General features: G+C 45.6%; 1 protein-coding gene across 2 annotated transcripts in view; it reads right to left on the bottom strand.

The window, feature by feature from the left end:
- LOC106587245 (rhomboid-related protein 3) overlaps positions 1-19,101 on the bottom strand; it is a 64,311-nt gene extending 45,210 nt beyond the window's left edge. The window contains exons 1-3 of one of the 2 annotated variants that reach the window (XM_014175462.2): positions 18,691-19,100; positions 17,775-18,466; positions 17,207-17,230 (exon numbers count right to left, since the gene is read on the bottom strand). In XM_014175462.2, coding sequence (XP_014030937.1) covers positions 17,207-17,230; positions 17,775-17,894 — 144 coding nt within the window. In that variant the 5' untranslated portion in view covers positions 17,895-18,466; positions 18,691-19,100. Of the gene's footprint in view, positions 1-17,206; positions 17,231-17,774 lie in introns of both variants that reach the window. The other variant, XM_014175472.2, reaches the window with a different exon arrangement.
- Between the last annotated feature and the right edge of the window lie 1,486 nt (positions 19,102-20,587).

Genomic DNA, 20,587 nt, shown 5'->3' with positions numbered 1-20,587 from the left:
CCTACAACTCAGGCTGAACAATGAAAATATTTTAAAGAAATTTTTATCAGTTACACTCAGTGAGCAGTTAATGCCCTTTTGCTTGATAGGGCAGTGTAGAGCTCCTGCAAGCAATTGTGCGTGACCTCTGTACCATTAGAGACACCTTTCAGTCAAGATATGAGACCATGAGTCCCTGTGACAGACGAGCGTTCTGCCCAGGGGGTGTAGTTGTACATCAAGCTGCTTCACGCTACAGAACGCTTTCACACTGGAGCTGTGAATACTAAGCAATTTCTGTTGGTGGCTAGTTCACATCAGTGATACAATGTGTGTAGGTAGGTAGGTAGGTAGGTAGGTAGGTAGGTAGGTAGGTAGGTAGGTAGGTAGGTAGGTGGGTGGGTAGGTAGGTAGGTAGGTAGGTGGGTAGGTGGGTGGGTGGGTGAGGGAGAGGAGAGAGAGAGAGAGAGAGAGAGAGAGAGAGAGAGAGAGAGAGAGAGAGAGAGAGAGAGAGAGAGAGAGAGAGAGAGAGAGAGAGAGAGAGAGAGAGAGAGAAAGAGAGGCAAAGCGAGAGATAGAGATAGAGAGATGTAAGAGGAGACGGCCCGGCGGTCCAAGTGAAAGCTAAGCACTGTCTGTCGATCACCTTGGGCATGTGCTCAGCCGACGAGGTGACCATGACGACGACAAAACAAGAGTCGGGACCGAGACGGCTTCCCAGAATAACAGACCTGAGACCTTCACAATGCTCCAAGACTTTGCAGAGAATTCGAAAGAGAGAAAAGTCAATTCTGCTGTCAGTTGCCACTTTGCTTTTTCAACCAAGGTGAATGAACTGCGCATCAAGCGGAGGTATAAAGATATTCAGACAGCAACCCTTGGTAGGAAAATGGAAGTTCAGTTAGAGGAAAGAAATAAACATGCATAAGTATAGGATACGTTATTCTATTCTAAAAACTACAGTGGTCTATTACTACTAACTTCTCATGCTATATCTTTAGCTCCCCAGCCGATTAAAATGCTTCCCAAATGGCACCCTATTCCCTATTTGGTGCACTACTTTTGACCAGGGACCATTAGTGGTAATGCACTATGTAGGGAATAGGGTGCCATTTGATTATTGTTTCTTATTGGCTCTTAACCAACTATGCTATTTTGTTTGTCTTTTCGTGTTGTTCGTAACTGGTTTTGTACATAATGTTGCTGCTACCGTCTCTTATGACCCAAAACAGTTTCTGGACATCAGAACTGGCATTAGTTACCTAAAATTGGACGAGGAGTTCTTCTTCAATGAGTCAAACGTGAGAGATATACTACGGACGCCGGACCAGGCTCAGATCCTTGTGATTCGCTGGAAAAGAAAACGTAGCTTTCGCGGAAAGAGATCGGGATGCCTTGTGAGGATCAGGCGACGAGTGGCTAATCTGCCCTTGCCTTCCATTCTGCTAGCTAACGTTCAATCGCTGGAAAATAAATGGGATAAACTGAAAGCACGTATATCCTACCAACGGGACATTAAAAACTATAATATCTTATGTTTCACAGAGTCGTGACTGAACGACGACAATAAGAACATACAGCTGGCGGGTTATACACTCTATTGACAGGACAGAACAGCAGCCTCTGGTAAGACACGGGGCGGGGGCCTATGCATTTATGTAAACAACAGCTGGTGCACGATATCTAAGGAAGTCTCAAGGTTTTGCTCGCCTGAGGTAGAGTATCTCATGATAAGCTGCAGACCACACTATCTACCTAGAGAGTTTAACTGTATTTGTCGTAGCTGTCTACATACCACCACAGAACGAGGCTGGCACTAAAACCACACTCAGTGAGCTGTATTCCGCCATAAGCAAACAGTAAAACGCTCATCCAGAGGTGGCGTTTCTAGTGGCCGGGAACTTTAATGCAGGGAAACTTAAATCAGTTTGACCTAATTTCTATCAGCATGTTAAATGTGCAACCAGAGCGGAAAGAATTCTAGACCACCTTTACTCCACACACAGAGACGGGTACAAAGCTCTCCCTCGCCCACCACTTGGCAAATCTGACCATAACTCTATCCTCCTGATTCCTGCTTACAAGCCAAAATTAAAGCAGGAAGCACCAGTAACTCGGTCTATAAAAAAATGGTCAGATGAAGCAGATGCTAAACTACAGGACTGTTTTGCTAGCACAGACTGGAATATGTTCCAGGATTCTTCCAATGGCATTGAGGAGCACATCCCATAAGCCACTGGCTTTATCAGTAAGTGCATGGAGGATGTCGTCCCCACAATGACTGTACGTACATACCCCAAACAGAAGCCATGGATTACAGGCAACACTCGCACTGAGCTAAAGGCTAGAGTTGCCGCTTTCAAGGAGCGGGACTCTAACGTGGAAGCTTATAAGAAATCCGGCTATGCCCGCCGACAAACCATCAAACAAGCAAAGCGTCAATACAAGAATAAGATCGAATCGTACTACATCGGCTCTGACGCTCGGTGGATGTGGAGGGGTTGCAAACTATTACAGACTACAAAGGGAATCACATCCGAGAGCTGTCCAGTGACACGTCCCTACCAGACGAGCTAAATAACTTCTATGCTCTCTTCGAGGCAAGTAACACTGACTCATGCATGAGAGCATCAGCTGTTCCGGACGACTGTGTGATCACGCTCTCCGCAGCCGATGTGAGTAAGACCTTTAAACAGGTGAACATTCACAAGGCCGCTGGGCCAGACGGATTACCAGGACGTGTACTCCGAGCATGAGCTGACAAGTGTCTTCACTGACATTTTCAACCTCTTCCTGTTTGAGTCTGTAATACCAACATGTTTCAAGCAGACCACCATAGTCCCTGTGCCCAAGAACACTAAGGTAACCAGCCTAAATGACTACCAACCCATAGCACTCACGTCTGTAGCCATGAAATGCTTTGAAAGGCTGGTCATGGCTCACATCAACACCATTATCCCAGAAACCCTAGACCCACTCCAATTTGCATATCGCACCAACAGATCCACAGATGATTCAATCTCTATTGCACTCCACACTGCCCTTTCCCACCTGGACAAAAGGAAAATCTATGTGAGAATGCTATTCATTGATTACAGCTCAGCGTTCAACACCATAGTGCCCTCAAAGCTCATCACTAAGCTAAGGCCCTATTGTTCCCCCCCCCACGCTGCTGCTACTCTCTGTTATTATCTATGCATAGCCACTTTAATAACTCTACCTACATGTACTTAATCACCAAAGCCTCATATACTACCCACCACTGCGACCTGTATGCTCTCGTTGGCTGGCCCTCGCTACATATTCGTCGCCAAACCCACTGGCTCCAGGTCATCTATAAGTCTTTGCTAGGTAAAGCCCCGCCTTATCTCAGCTCATTGGTCACCATAGCAACACCAACCCCTTAGCACGCGCTCCAGCAGGTATATTTCACTGGTCATCCCCAAAGCCAACACTACCTTTGGTCGCCTTTCCTTCCAGTTCTCTTCTGCCAATGACTGGAAAGAATTGCAAAAATCACTGAAGCTGGAGACTTATATCTCCCTCACTACCGTTAAGCATCAGCTGTCAGAGCAGCTTACCGATCACTGCCCCTGTACACAGCCCATCTGGAAATAGCCCACCCAACTACCTCATCCCCATATTGTTATTTTTTTGCTCTTTTGCACCCCAGTATCTCTACTTGCACATCATCATCTGCACATCTATCACTCCAGTGTTAATGCTAATTGTAATAATTTCGCCTCTATGGCCTATTTATTGCCTTACCTCCCTAATCTTAATACATTTGCACACACTGTATATACATTTTTCTATTGTGTTATTGTACGTTTGTTTATCCTATGTGTAACTCTGTGTTGTTGTTTTTGTCGCACTGCTTTGCTTTATCTTGGCCAGGTCGCAGTTGTAAATGAGAACGTGTTCTCAACTGGCATACCTGGTTAAATAAAGGTGAAATAAGAAATAAAAACATTTAATATAGCCCCGCTATTGCTATTTACTGCTGCTCTTTAATTATTTGTTATTCTTATCTCTTACTTTTTGTTTTAGGTTTTTCTTAAAACTGCATTGTTGGTTAAGGGCTTGTAAGTAAAGTAAAGTCTACACCTGTTGTATTCGGCGCATGTGACAAATAAAATTTGATTTGATGTGTCAGCCAAAGCAGGAAATAGTGCTACTGAGGTAGAATACGGAAGATACAGACCAAGTATGAGTCTCAGACTAGGAGTATTGAAAAAGGGTCAGTTTAGCCTTTTAGAGTGAGTTTGTGAGTGGGAGGAAAAGGTTTGTGAGTGGAAGGAAAAGTCACGGCAGGAAACCTTTGAATTGCCTGCCACTCGTTTTATTTAATCTAAACCGTCAGCTGTCCTCACTTCAACACTAGAGTAATATCTAGGGAGACGATACACACAGGTAGACCGTGAGGTGTTTTAAAGCGGACTGCTTCCTGGCCTGGTGAACACAAGGGAAGTATTCAGTTACACTGGTTTGAGGTTTAAATTAAAGGCCTACACACACAGTCACATACGCACACACACATGCTGGTTTAGTGTTTAAATGCATAATGCTGCATCGTCAATGTTACGCATTAACCAGTCAGAGAGAGAAACATCTGCAGAGGTTTTGTCTGCAGCCTCTGTTTGTCCGTGTAGTCAATGTACCATCTGTCTCAATAAACACTCAATTGTTCTACCGAGGGAGAAGATAGAAGAGTCTGATATTGGAAGATGTTGAGTTGTACACGCGGCACAGCCACTAATGGGAAGTGCTTGAGTGAGGATGGGCGATGGGAGACAGAAATCTGTTCACACACATATACACAAATCTGTCCACCACATGGATGGGTAAACACACTGTTTATTGTTGCAGTGTCAACAGTCCACCTGCATTGCTTCGGTGTTGAACCAGTAGGGTTTGTGGTGCAGGAATGTGTCACAGAGACAGACCCTCTGTGTGTGTGTGTGTGTGTGTGTGTGTGTGTGTGCTGATTCACTAGACCAGCGGGCGCCAAGGCATTCCTAGTCGATCACAAAACATTTCTGTAAAAAACAACAACGATAAAGCCTTGCCAAAGACAGTACAGTATGAAGATAGGCTAAAACTGCTTCTCCAATAGAAATCCCAGAATCCCACACTTGTAGGCTAGCTGCAGAAACACGTTGTTGGGTCTAATGGTCGTCTAGTGGCAAACTGCACATCTGCAGGCCATCAAATCAAAGGCACTCCTTCGATATATAAAGTGTTTTATTTTTTTACCCCAAATATTGAGATATCCAATTGGTAGTTACAGTCTTGTCCCATCGTTGCAACTCACGTACGGACTCGGGGGAGGCGAAGGTCGAGAGCCATGCGTCCTCGAAAACACGACCCTGCCAAGCCACACTGCTTCTTGACACATTGCTTGCTTTTAACCCGGAAGCCAGCAGCACCAATGTGTCGGAGGAAACACCGTCCAACTGGCGACCGTGTCAGCGTGCATGCTCCCGGCCCGCCACAGGAGTTCCTAGAGCGCGATGGGACAAGGACATCCTAGCCGGCCAAACCCTCCCCTAACCCGTGAGGCGGTGCCAATAGTGCACCGCCTCATGGGTCTCCCGGTCACGGCCGGCTGCGACGCAGCCCAGGCTCGAACCCTAATCTGTAGTGACTCCTCTAGCACTGCTGAGCCACTCAGGAGGCCCTAAGTTGTTTTTGACAAAAATAAAATGGTGTCAGTTGTTCAGTTTCACGAAGTTGGAGCAATAACATGTTCAAAGACACTGGCGTGAATCTAGGTTGAGCCTTTAGATTATGAGAAAATGAACAACTAAGGAAGAATTTTTCACTTCTCTCATTGACTTCTCAAACCCCAAACCCCGGCCTGGTCTGCTTAGTCTGCTTCACAAGCATTCCTGGAAGTCTAGCGATGTTGCGTCTCTGGGTTTAGAAACTCTGTGGCCTTTCGTTCCTATATATTTCTTTATTATATAAAGTCGCGCTGTTGGCAGTAGGTGCACTTGTTAAAGCAGTCTTAGTGCCGAAATGGCAAAGTGTTCCCATTTTGAACCATCTCATGTGTCTGAAGGTAGAACTACGCCTACCCAGCAGGCCCGGAGAGCAAATCACGCGCACTTATAGACCTACTGCTGGCCAATCAGATAGCTCAGATCACTGTGTCTGCAGTTTCCTCGAGCCATAGACTAAAAAGAAGCCTCGAGCACACAGCAAAGTTGATTCTGTGAGATTTCTAAACTTTTAAAACCATGACTAGAGAGAGACTGTCAACGAATACAGTAAAGAGCTGCTGTTTTTATGAGTATGTTCATGTTTAAGTTGTTATTCAGCACTGTCAACACTTTGTTCAACACTTTTAAAAGCCATGAAATGCACGTTCTCCCTACTTCGACTAGCACTACAACCAGCACTACAGCTGCAATGAATGAGTAGCAAAGTGTTTCCATAAGCTTACGTTGTTATTATTAGCAGCTTCCTGCTTGACTTTTTTAATATCAATGAATATTTCACTTTCTCTGGTCATCGGAGTAACAACGTGAATTGGTGCATGAGGCAGAAATAATGCAGTGCGACTTGAGTTTCGCCATCAACAGAAGACTGTGTCCCCAGAGGGAGGGAGAGCGAAGGGACGGTGAGTCGGGTGAGAGGCAGCCTCACCGCTGCGCCCTCCCTCCCCTCAGACTAACCATCAGATGCAGGTCATCAGTCCAGTAAAAAAAAAGGAAATGATTATGCTCACTCAGCTGTACCTCATAAGTACAAGAACAAATATATTACCAGTGTGATCATATACCTAAAATGTTGTAATATCATTTCTAAACGGTCTGAGAAGAACAACATTGTCAGGCAGTGGCGGTTCTAGTATGGCTCCCTGGGCGAACCCCCCCCCCAAAAAGCACCATTCTGCACTAACTGTAATTTTTATTCAGACATTTGGAACAACACAAATAAGCATAACATTTAAAACTATATACAAATATATACAAAAATAAGTCTCATAAAAAAAAGAAGTAACAAAGACAAATAGAAACAAATTGTAGTATATAAATACAAATAAAAAAGAGAATCAATTTATTACACTATTACCCTATTGCTAACAACAAAACACACAAATAAAACTAAATTGCACAAATCCTATATCACACAAATACACAAATAGAATAACACAGTTATAAAGAAGAGAACCTGATTATTACACTATTGCACTTCAAACAAGAAACACACAAACTAAATTGCACAACTGCCATCTAAACCCTGACCTTTCTTGCCTTCCTTGATGCAAAGTCATCAATTACATCATCATAAGAAATCTGCCCAGCAATTGCATGGTTAATACTGATGACAGCAAGGCCACTAAGGTGTTCCTGTGACATGGTGGACCTCAGGTAGGATTTGATGAGCTTCAGCTTTGAAAATCTCCTCTCTGCTTCAGCTACGGTCAAATTCTGAGAGCAGTCCACAAATTTGGATACATTTCTGAGAGCTCCCTTTCGTGTATAAATATCAGCAGCTCAAGCAGGGTCATGGTCTTCGATGGCAAGTCAGGCAAGTTCTTCAGTTCCTGTGCAAGCTCTCTGCCATCCAAGTCTGAGTGTTCTTTATTGTGCAGTGTCATACTAAGGGCCTCACATTGTTCTGTCAGCTCCTCATTTGAGAGACTTTGTAAGGTTGTCAGCACTCCAAACTTCTCTCCCACATTTTCCAATGTGGAAAATCTTTCTGGGCTGAGGTTGCAGCATCAACAACGACATTGAAAAATGTCACCTCCAGCTTCTGCAGAGCATCACTCAAAGGCTCATCAAATGATTCGTATGAAAAGTGCTGCTTTGTGGACCTCAGACTTTTTTTGACGTAGAACGGCCTCTACATTCAGATCCCTCGCAAATATCCTTGGCTGACGTTTGTGCCGTCATAAAGCCTGATGCCCTGTAGTTGCTGAGACCTCTCTCTGTCTTTCTGAGAAGACTGACTGCAACATCCACATGCATACTGGGAGACTGCATCAGCTTCTCACATGTTGGATCTGGCTCCAGATGTCATACCGCACCACTGTACAGATGCTGAAGCGGTATGATCCCACCTCTGACAAGGACTGGGCCTCAGTCTATATCATGGGGTCTTTGTTTTGATCCCTCACCTCAACCCTCTCTCCCCGCTGCTGCCTGATACCTCAGTGCCTCGACACTCTTAACTTTACTCTCCCACCTCGTCTCAGTCCACATCGTCAAAGTGATGTCCACGTGTTTTTTCAGGATGGCCCATCACTGTGTGGAGGCTGAGAACAAGGTGTACAGTTTGTATAAGATGCCAAAGTAACCTGTGGCATCGACAGAACCTTTAGCAGCATCAGCCACAACCAGGTTCAATGTGTGAGCCCCACATGGCACAAATAAAGCTCTTGGATTCATTTCCAGGAGTCTGGCTTGGACACCTTTGTTTTTGCCTCTCATGTTGGCCACGTTATCATAAGACTGTCCTCTGCAGTCCTCAAAAGGCATTTTTAGCTCCTCTAATCTTTTGAGAATCAGGGATGCCAAATGTTGGCCCGTGGACTCCTCTGCCTCCAAAAACCCCATAAAATGTTCCTTTATGTGGGGCTCCTCCTTCAGTGATACAATTCTAATCACAACTGACAACTGTTCAGTGTGTCTGAGGTGCAATCTAGAATGATAGAGAAGAATTCTGCCAGCTTGATGTCACTCACTGTTATTGAAATGACCTTGCTACTCAACAAATCAATTCATTCTGTATTTGGTGGCCAAGGTAGCTGGTGGTGTGACTCGAGGTCCCTTTTTGCACACGTTTAAGGTGCTCTTTCATGACTGGATCAAATTGTGCCATCAGTTCAACCTCATTGAGGAAATGTCCATTTGATGGAGAGTACAGTGTTCCTGTGTGTCACCTTTGTGCCAGATTGCTAATTGCCAGAGACTACACAATAGCAGTCAGATGTGTCAACACCTCTCTCCATCTTATCCTCACAGCCTCCATAAGTGCCATCTCATGCTTATCAATTGTTTCCCCTTTTGTGAGTCTCATTGCCAGTTCTTTCCATGTTTTCATGCAGTGTTGGTGTTCTGGACTGATGCCGTATGAAGTCAGCAAAGAACTTTCATGTTTCCAGTCTGTCAGTCCTGAGTTTGCTAAATTAATTTTCTTCTTAGAAAAGAGTTTGCAGCAGAAGCAGAAGAGGCTTTTGTTTCTTTCAGAATACACCAACCAACTTCTAGGGATTTTCTCACCACTCACCAAGGTCTTCCTGAAATACTGGTGGTGGCAACTTCTTCCATCACTCTCATTCCTTGGGAAAACAAAGTTAGGTGGTACCTGACTTGGTCCTCTGCAAACTAGTTGTGTCTGAATTCTGTCAGTCAGAACTGAAGGCCAGTCAGCCACTGTAGACAGTGGTTCATCCTCAGCAGCAGGATTTGGTGAGGATGCTGCTACAGGGATTTCTAATGGAGAGCACACGGGCATTCGTTTACACACATTATTCACAGCATTTATAGTGGTGGAACATCCCACATACATACCCAGTAATAATAAAATCATTGTTACCTTCAATATGGAAACTTAAAACTTTGCAAAAGGGAAATTATTTATTTTGTTCATGTTATGCAGGGATGCACACACACACACACGTGCGCGTGCGCACAAACACACCTGAAGAATCCTGCTGGGGATAAGTGGAAGCAAATGGGTCTTCATCCTCATCCTCAGGCTCAGACAACATTTGTGAAGACACCTGTGTGGCTGAGGAGAAGAATGGCTCCTCATTCTGGCCAGTGCCAGAGGGTGTTCCAAAGTATTTCAGAAGTGCCCCTGAATTTGCATTGAAATACAGTATACAAATGCAACAAAATGTCTGTGAAACTACAGTATTGGTAGCAATTAGTATAGATCTCGCTTGCATTTTGACTCAGAAAGTGATCCTGACTCAGAAAGTGATCCTGACTCAGAAAAGGTTGATTACCACTGCACTAGACCTTTTATCTCACCTAAACCCCAGTATAAGAGAATATCCTATTCTCGCTATACACCAAGTCACTTGGCTCTGTCATATCCTCACATGGTCTCTCCTATCATTGCTATGCAGACGACACACAATTAATCTTCTCCTTTCCCCCTTCTGATAACCAGGCGGCGAATCGCATCTCTGCATGTCTGTCAGACATATCAGTGTGGATGACGGATCACCAGCTCAAGCTGAACCTCGGCAAGACGGAGCTGCTCTTCCTCCCGGGGAAGGACTGCCCGTTCCATGATCTCGCCATCACGGCTGACAACTCCCTTGTGTCCTCCTCCCAGAGTGCTAAGAACCTTGGCGTGATCCTGGACAACACCCTGTCGTTCTCCACTAACATCAAGGCGGTGACCCGATCCTGTAGGTTCGTGCTCTACAACATTCGCAGAGTACGACCCTGCCTCACACAGGAAGCGGCGCAGGTCCTAATCCAGGCACTTGTCATCTCCCGTCTGGATTACTGCAACTCGCTGTTGGCTGGGCTCCCTGCCTGTGCCATTAAACCCCTACAACTCATCCAGAACGCCGCAGCCCGTCTGGTGTTCAACCTTCCCAAGTTCTCTCACGTCACCCCGCTCCTCCGCTCTCTCCACTGGCTTCCAGTTGAAGCTCGCATCCGCTACAAGACCATGGTGCTTGCCTACGGAGCTGTGAAGGGAACGGCACCTCCATACCTTCAGGCTCTGATCAGGCCCTACACCCAAACAAGGGCACTGCGTTCATCCACCACTGGCCTGCTGGCCCCCCTACCTCTGAGGAAGCACAGTTCCCGCTCAGCCCAGTCAAAACTGTTCGCTGCTCTGGCACCCCAATGGTGGAACAAGCTCCCTCACGACGCCAGGACAGCGGAGTCAATCACCACCTTCCGGAGACACCTGAAACCCCACCTCTTTAAGGAATACCTGGGATAGGATAAAGTAATCCTTCTAACCCCCCCCCTTAAAAGATTTAGATGCACTATTGTAAAGTGGTTGTTCCACTGGATATCATAAGGTGAATGCACCATTTTGTAAGTCGCTCTGGATAAGAGCGTCTGCTAAATGACTTAAATGTAATGTAATGTAATGTATAACTGGTCCGGAACCCTGATACACACACTCTCACAAACACACACTTTCACAAGAAATACACACAAACCCAGTGAGTAAAACGTAGAAACTCCAACAAATACAAAGACCACGAAAAGACTTTTGCACAAAAGGCATGAAACCCACACATACTGCAGGCCCCCAGGCGTTTAGAGCAGAGTGGTGGGTCCCTGCCAGGAGAGGACTCTCCCAGTATAGTATCCCCTGTAACCACAACCTGTGGGAAGGTATCACAGTTTCAGCCATAAGGAATGAAAGGACCTTAGTGTCTATGATCCCAATAGATCTGAGTGACAAGCTGAAATAGGAGCCGTTTAGCACCTCCGCCTGCTCCCAAGTTCGGGGAATCTTGACCGGTAGGTCAAGGGTTTCTGTGGAAGCAGGGGAATTCACTAAAATATTGCAGACACTGCAGGTTAGGTTCTACGACTGTACTCAACTTATGGGCTAGACTGGGAGCTATGAGTGACATGTAACTTGCTCCCACAGTCAGAGAGAAATTAAGAGGATGAACTTTCACTGAGCGTAAAAAGGGAATGATACACTGAGTGTAATAACTCAAGTTAACAAAAACCCAGAGGATGTCACTAACAGGATGTCACTAACAGGATGTCACTAACAGGATGTCACCCCATCAGACCCCTGCAGTAACCTACTGAAGTGTATGTAAACGTACTCAAGCGGCAGTGAACTTAAGAGAGCCTGTAAGTGGATGATGGGTACTCTCCTCTCCTCTGCAATGCTATCCACTTCACTGTAGAAACCGCAGCCAAATCGGCCGAAAAACTAAACAGAGAGAACTGGGGGGGTGGGGGACGACGACACACACACACACACACACACACACATCCACACAGTCACACACACACACACACACACACACACACACACACACACACACACACACAGGGTCTCTGCACTGACAGCTGGCGTGTCCCTACATCCACACAGTCACACACAGAGTCAACCAGTCTCCACAGAGTACCACTCACTGGCATCGATTCCACCCCGCTGACCCCCTCTAACGGATTAACATATCGAAGACAAACATAGGGACATAATGTATGTACACACAGTCACACACTCATACACAAACAAATACACATTAAACAAACATATGCTGTACGCACACACACACAAACACACACACATATATACACACACAAACAGAGGGGACCACCCTGCACCATGTGGGTAGAGCACATAGCACTGAACCATCAAAAGATACACGTTCATTTTGTGCTGCCATCTTTCATCTCTCCATGTGTACACACTGCAGTCCGCAGTCAATTATGACTGAAGCAGCAGCACATCTTTCTGTCTATCGACAGGCAGGGGAGGGGCTATTTATAGCGCAACATAAAAGAGCTGTTCACAACTTACTGACTGGAACTCCCTTTCATTAGAGAAATAAGGAAATGTATTTAAATCCTTTAGAGTCCAGTAAGAGAGATGCAAACAGATTGGGTCTCTAAATAAAAAGATAGACTATAGCCTACATATAGAGTTATACATATAGACTGATCTATCTCTATGATGAAAACCTCAATACTGAGAGAACAGTGGTTTGGGAGGGGCAGAGAGGAGGTTTGGTAAACCAGCATCAACACATACAGATGCAAGTTTGGGGAACTAACAGAAAGTAAACACCTAAATGCTGAGAGAAATAGGATGAGAAAGGACGTATGGCAACCCTACAATCAGACCAGGGCCACCATTTTGGCTCAAACCCAATTAGTGACAATTACCTGGACTGTTGACAATCAACCCTCTGAGTCATGACAATGGAGAGGAGAGAAATGACAGGGTTGAGAGGCTGGCAGCTGTACCATGTGGGGACCGAGGGAGTGGCGCTAAACAAAAGATTCCCGAAATTATGGCTGCCTGCCTTCCTATTCTGTCAATGGCAGCCACGCTCAACTTCACATGCTCATTGACACATACAACAGCATGAGATAAAGAGCCCAGATTGAGAGGCATGACACACACACACACACACACACACACACACACACACTAAGAACAGGTGGGTCCCCACTCCGATCAAAGAGCATTTGACTGGTTCATGTCCCTAGTTCACTGTAGCTGTCACGTCCTGAGCATAGTAAGATGTTATTTTCTATGGTAGAGTAGGTCAGGGTGTGACAGGGGGTGTTTTGTGTTTTTCTATATCTATGTTTAGTTCTAGTTTTCTATTTCTATGTTGTTGTTTTTTGGGATGATCTCCAATTAGAGGCAGCTGGTCCTCGTCTCTAATTGGAGATCATACTTAAGTAGGGTTTTTTTCCACCTGTGTTTGTGGCTAGATGTATTCTGTTTAGTCTATGTACCTGACAGGACTGTGAGCTGATGGTTTTCGCTTTTGTTATTTTCTTTAGTGTTCTGTGTTAAAATAAAAGTCATCATGAGCACTCAACACGCTGCGCTTTGGTGCCCTCGCACCGACAGTCGTTACAGTAGCGTGTAATGTGACAGGATCCTGGTTAAAACAACTGGATGTGTGTACACCAGTGGAGGCTGCTGAGGGGAGGAGGGCTCATAATAATGGCTGGAATGGAATCAAACACATGGAAACCATGTGTTTAATTAATGTATTTGACACCATTCCACCCATTCCGCTCCAGCCATTACCAAATACCCCGTCCTCCCCAATTAAGGTGCCACCAACCTCCTGTGGTGTACACTGTGTGCCCATGTGAAAAGTCTTAATCCCCATAATTCCCTCTGTTCTGGACGCGTGCCTGTTGGTGTCTTAACAGGTCAGAGGCAGGCAGAGCAGGATTGTGTGTGTACAGTACAGTGGCACACGTCAACACAAAGGGCGCAGTGTGGGGACGACTGGCCATTGTGGGGACACACAGGGAAGGCAGATGGGGTAATAATGGGATTGGAACCTGCAGAACAAGTGTTATCGCACAGCACTCCTTCAACACAGGTTTTCTCTGTTACTGGTCAATGGTTCAGTCACAGTCTGTACCATAGAAATATCATCTGTAGATAGTGCTGGGAACTGTTCTATAGATTCTATTTCTATGGTATGTACTCTGTGACTCAAATAAGATGGTGTTAAGAGCTTGTGTTTAAGTCATTCAAAGGTCAGCCAGAGAGTTGTAACATTAGCAAGCAGGCTAGCCTCCATTTGTTCCTTCGCCCATGAGTTCCAAACCCTTTACATCAGTATACGGACTTAATATTCCATGTCTGGTGCTGACTTCACCTGGGCACTGCCATGGAAAGGTAAGAGGGGGTGACTAATGGAGACATTCCTATCCCAGATAATGACTGAGCGTGTACACAGTCTGGGTTGTACACAGAAATGTGTCAGCGCAACAAGGAAGAAACACAATAAGCTCCTACTCTCTCTTCACCAACCACTAAGGAAACTGGATGAGGTAACGCAACAAATATCCACTATAACATTTGTAATGTCCACTGCACTGCCTTACACAGTCATAAAAACAAAATATCCCTTGGGTCATCTTTCAAGGGAAAACACCAACTTGTTTGTTTCATTTTTCCAGATCCATCCTATTTATAACAACAAGCCCTTAATACATTCCTACTTACATCTGTCCAATCCTGGAAAACAAGCTGAAAATCTGTGAGGGCAAGACACAAATACTCAGACTGTGTCTTCTTGAGTGGTTTCACCATCATCACTAATCAGGCTAGTAGTAGAAGAGTATATGTGTGTGTGTGTGTGTGTGTGTGTGTGTGTGTGTGTGTGTGTGTGTGTGTGTGTGTGTGTGTGTGTGTGTGTGTCTGTGTGTGTGTGTGTGTTTAGAGATCTTAGATGGGTAACACAAATCATAGCTATCGTAGGTTTATTATCTTATTTCCTGGTTGAAGAGAAAGCACTTTCACTGCAACAAAGCCCTCTCGGGGGACAGTGTGGGTACTGAACAGAGCACACAGCCCTTTGATTAAAACACCAGCCTGGGAGACATTTAGTATGTGTCCCAAATGGCACCCTATTCCCTTTATAGTGCACTACTTTTGACCAGGACCCATAGGGTTCTGGTCTAAAGTTGTGTACTACATAGGGAATAGGGGGGCATTTGGGACAGAGCCTAGAAAGAGGCGTTGGCACATGGGCCAGCTAAACAATCTGGGTGATGTGGATGGACAGTTTGTGCTCTCGAGATGACAAGGCAGAGAATTATGGGAAACGTCATCCCTGTATCAAACTATTCCCTAAATAGTGCACAACTTTTGAACACGGCTCTGTCCAAGATTAGTCCACTATATAGGAAATACGGTGCTAACTGGGGCTCAAACTTTGCCATTTATGAACTAAACATCCATTGTGCAAGGCCTATTCCTCCATTTATGAGCTAAACATCCATTGTGCAAGGCCTATTCCACCATTTATGAGCTAAACATCCATTGTGCAAGGCCTATTCCTCCATTTATGAGCTAAACATCCATTGTGCAAGGCCTATTCCTCCATTTATGAACTAAACATCCATTGTGCAAGGCCTATTCCTCCATTTATGAGCTAAACATCCAATGAGCAGGGCCTATTCCTCCATTTATGAACTAAACATCCATTGTGCAAGGCCTATTCCTCCATTTATGAGCTAAACATCCATTGTGCAAGGCCTATTCCTCCATTTATGAGCTAAACATCCATTGTGCAAGGCCTATTCCTCCATTTATGAGCTAAACATCCATTGTGCAAGGCCTATTCCTCCATTTATGAGCTAAACATCCATTGTGCAAGGCCTATTCCTCCATTTATGAGCTAAACATCCATTGTGCAAGGCCTATTCCTCCATTTATGAGCTAAACATCCAATGAGCAGGGCCTATTCCTCCATTTATGAGCTAAACATCCAATGAGCAGGGCCTATTCCTCCATTTATGAGCTAAACATCCAATGAGCAGGGCCTATTCCTCCATTTATGAGCTAAACATCCAATGAGCAGGGCCTATTCCTCCATTTCTGAACGTCCAACTATTCAATCAGTAAAAAATCCCAATTTCTGGTCCACCGTCCACGCAATCATTTATCTTCCTTAGTGTCCACTGTGAGGAGCTGAGTGACCCTAAAGGTCAACCTTTCCAATGTATGACAAATGGAACGGGTCATTTAAGAGGTGGACGGGGGGAGGGAATAAAAGAGTGAAAGGGCATTTGTAGCTGCCAGACTGGACAGCAACCCCTTCTATAAGCTATATTTGGTTCGCCCCCCTCCCATCTAGTCTGAAGGCCACTTGAGAAATTCAAAGCGATGCCGCGCCGCATAAAGGCAGTGGATTGAGAGGCCCGCTTAATGCCTGTCCACAATGTCTACCCCCCCCCCCACACACACACACACTCACACATACACACACACCAAAGACCCACACCCCCTTTTCCCGTAATCCCACGAGTCCCCGGCCAGTCCTCCCAGAGCCTGAAAGAGCGAGCCTGACACGAGTCTCTGACTTCCCCCCCGTCCCCCTCCCTAACCCCATTATACTTCCTTTGTCCCCCTCTGAGGGCCCGGGAGTGAGTGTAGGGCCCGTCGGCCGGGCTGGAGCAGGCAGGTGTTGAGGCAGCTCCAGTGGGATGGAGTGGTGGGAGAGAGGGTGTGCGAGTCGGGGGGGGGGGTCTGGTACTCCGTCTGTCTGGCCAACCTGATGGCCTGCGCATAACACACACACACCCCTTGTTTGTCGCTGACATGACAGCCCACAGGGCCACAGGCGGAGCAACGGCAACTGTAACCAGGATTATGTATTGCTCTAAATGCATTTGGGAGGGTCGATGTCAGGAGGACTGGGAGGAGGGACACACCCAACACAACCTGCTTGCTTCTTTTATCTGGCTCTCCGCTTCCCATTCGTCAGGCATCAAGGGCTCGACTCACCGCCACCACAGGAATGACAGGAGTTAGACTTTATAATAATGGCAAGGATAGTTGACTTGTTATTCTATGAGTATTGGGGCGAAGATTAAGCTCAGCTCATAAGTCACAGTTTTAGTACTAAACACAGCAGTAACAAAGCGCATGCTAACTTGTAACAAGTTACAAAGTTAGGACAGCAAACAGTTCCTCACATAAAAAGACAGAGGTAGACACCCTTCATGTGTGCGCATGCAACAGAGAGAGTCTGTAACGCAACGACTATACATACCTTGTCGAACAGAGATTTCCATTGCTGAGATGGGGAAAGAGGAAAGGAGCGAGGAGGGAAAGAGAGAGAGAAAAGAGGAAAGAAAAGGTTTCAGAGAGAAAGGGGCCATTTAACAGATAGACACACCTGTCATTAAGGAGTGATGTCAGCAGGTAGCCTACAAGGGCTTTCCTTCATTCAATCAATCAATATCATTGAACAATTGAGGACATCATCAGTTATGTATGGTAGTAGCCATGCTACGCCTGCTCGGTTAGCTGTAATGAACACATATAGTCAATGGATTGTTGACTGTGATGATATAATGACTGTCTATGAAGCTGTCTGAGAATGGTCGCTGGCATAGTAATATTCATAGCTTACAACCATAACACAGTATGATATAATGCTGACATAACATAGGCCATCATTGTAAATAAAAATGAGTTATTATTTGAATTGTCTAATTAAATAAAAAGATACGCTACTGTAGAATACACCGTGGGAAAAAATGTGCCTTTAGGGTGATCTGTTTTTAGGAGGGAATTGAAAAACGCTGATGACAATATGAATATGGCTCAAGACTTACGTCCTCTGGGGCCACGGGAAGGACATCGATACTCTCCAGCACTTCTATCTCGTCTCCCTCCGCGTTCGCCGCCACTGCTGGAGAGGAATACACCGACACGTCCCGAGACGCGTCCGGCATCGTCAGGCTGCGGCTGCCCCTCTCCTCAGTCCTCTACTGGGCGATTCAATATTAAATCCTTACTGACAAGCAATATCCATTCTCTGTTATTTGAGCCACATTACGCACATAATCCATATTTGAGAAATCCCAAGCGAGGCTAATCAACGCAGGTGTCTCAAACACAGTTGGGTATCCTTATTTCAACCCTGGTCCTTTGAGGCTATTTGGAAAAATATATTAGCCCACAAAATAACATCTATCCTCCGTTTGTTCACAAGCTCATTGAAGAGAAAATATGTTTAATAGATCCAAGCACAGAGAAAAAGTTAAGTGCCGAGTTGGGTGTCCGTGGAGTGCGCATCTGCGTCTCGCCACTCCGATCGACAGTGTGTGTGTAACAACTGAATTGGGTGTGTGTGACCACCAAGTCCTTCTCCTATTTCATACGACAGCCCACCTGCACCTCAGTCCAGCTCTCTGTGGACAGACACGGCATTTTTCACTGCCGAAATACTGAATTCTCATTGGGACGGACAGGCAGGCAACTATCCAAGTTGACAGCAGTGATTGTTCATTCCAATGTGACTCACCTGAAAATGAAATAGAATAGAGGTGTGTGTGGCGATAATGAAAGCAATTGGCTACTCACTTCAATAGTGAATAAGAGAAGACGTCACAGTGTTTTACAAGGCAATAGGCATAGTTGTAAAAAAAAAAACCCAGCATAAAACAGCATATAATGCTACTCAGTCTACTGCGCAAAAAGCAGCATGCGTAGCCTAAATGTCATGCCAGACGGTCACTGAACACTCACTTCAAATATGTCTAGTCGACCGTCCAAAAGTCGCGCAAGTGTAAATTCAGGTGCGTCATTTGTACCCTCGCAGTTGTTTACAGCGACGCAGATCAGCCAGCTGCCCAACTCCGCTGTCTCACAGTCAGCAGCCTCTAGGAACACACGGACTCCGCTCCCCGAGTTGGATCGGGACCAGCCTGCACTCTGGCACTGTTCAAGCCGGTAGGCAGGCAGGCAGGCAGGCAGGCACCTTCGGCTCCGTTGCACTGCCGCATGCGTGCCTCCGGCGCAGAGAAATATGGATTTTTGGCTGCGAGGTAAGAACACCACCCACACCCACAGAAGGCTTCGAGGAACCTCGGCTCACTCTAGCTGGCTCTCACGCCGGTATTTTATCACGTTATGTCATCAGATAGACAGTGCGCGCATGTGACTCAGTGAGTAGACTTGGCTGAAGAGTATTCAAATTCAACACTCACAAATGTGGGTATAGGCTATTAGAAATACACAGCATAGTATTCAGACAGTTGAGTTGTCTGATACGGATTTAATTCAGAGGGCCAATTCTATCCTGGAATATTTCCATCCATTCACTGAAAGGGTGGTGAATTCAATCATAGTCAGTTTAGGACACCTATAGCATCAAGTAACAACCAATGTTTTACTTTTCTTTTCACCTTCCTTCCTCTCTGTATCTGGGTGGTAAGTGGGTTGTGGTTCAGAGGAGGGTAATAAGGGCCTGTAAATTCCAGGTTGCGTTTTAGGGTCATAAACAAACACTCCCCTGCAGGCCTGCAATGACAATCAGCAAAATGATGGGTCTTCCATTCCAGAAGACCACCTACCCATTATCTATAATCACTTCAAACAAACCATTCATTTAAGATCAGCTTGTGTGTGTGTGGGTGTGGTGTGGTGTGTGTGTGTGTGTGTGGTGTGGTGTGGTGTGTGTGGTGTGTGTGTGTGGTGTGGTGTGTGGGTGTGGGTGTGTGTGGTGTGTGTGTGGTGTGGTGTGTGTGTGTGTTGTGGTGTGGTGTGGGTGTGTGTGTGTGTGTGGTGTGTGTACCCACGTAAGTTATTTTGTGGCTGTGGGGTGCAGCTGCTTTTGAGTGGGCTGGTAGCACTGTAAAGAGAATCTCTCTCACAAAACTTCCCCATGCTATTCGATAGTATTACCATGGAAACAATATGGCCATCGGTTATTTTTAACCTTATGGGTCTTCTGACACCTACACAGCACTTTTGGATGAAACTGCAGCCAACAATGTTTTAACAGCGAAATACTATACTACCAACCCTACAGTCCTCAACTGGCCTCAAAACGCTTCCTCCGGAGAGAGAGAGAGAGAGAGAGAGAGAGAGAGAGAGCTAAGCTGTTGGGATGGCATCTGCAGTCAGCCGTACAATTACCATGTGTGAGATCACAATTAAACTAATCTCATCACCCAGAACCACATCTCAACTACTCTATAAGTATGCTGAATGTGGGGTCTCTATTTCTAATGGCTTTTCCTATTACTTTAGCCTAACACTGCTGTGGTTTCCATTCAAACTTCTACTTAGATCATGCTCACTTCAGTATCACCGTCTGATAGCCATGGCTTAACTAACACATGAGGAAACATTCCAATCCCCTGCTGGTTGCACATGTTGAAATCTATGCAATTTGGCCAGTCAGACACTTACTCATATGTTACTCGTGAGTTACAGTGACACTTGGAGACATTCATAGTATCCACATCCCCCATGTCACCAGTGAGTGACTCAAACCATTGGCCCGCCCGCAGGAGGGGAACCGCCAATTTAAATGATCTAACTGGGTGAAGCGTTCACATGTCAACTGCTGGTGGCGTCAGCTCTGAAAGTGGAACAGCCCACGGAACAGAAGAGAGAGCAGAGGAACGGAGGCTAACCG

This window comes from Salmo salar, chromosome ssa02 (assembly GCF_905237065.1).
Source record: "Salmo salar chromosome ssa02, Ssal_v3.1, whole genome shotgun sequence".
NCBI classification, from domain to species: Eukaryota; Metazoa; Chordata; class Actinopteri; order Salmoniformes; family Salmonidae; genus Salmo; species Salmo salar.
The sequence above is the reverse complement of the archived record's forward strand: the minus strand, read 5'-3'. Positions and strand labels throughout refer to the sequence as shown.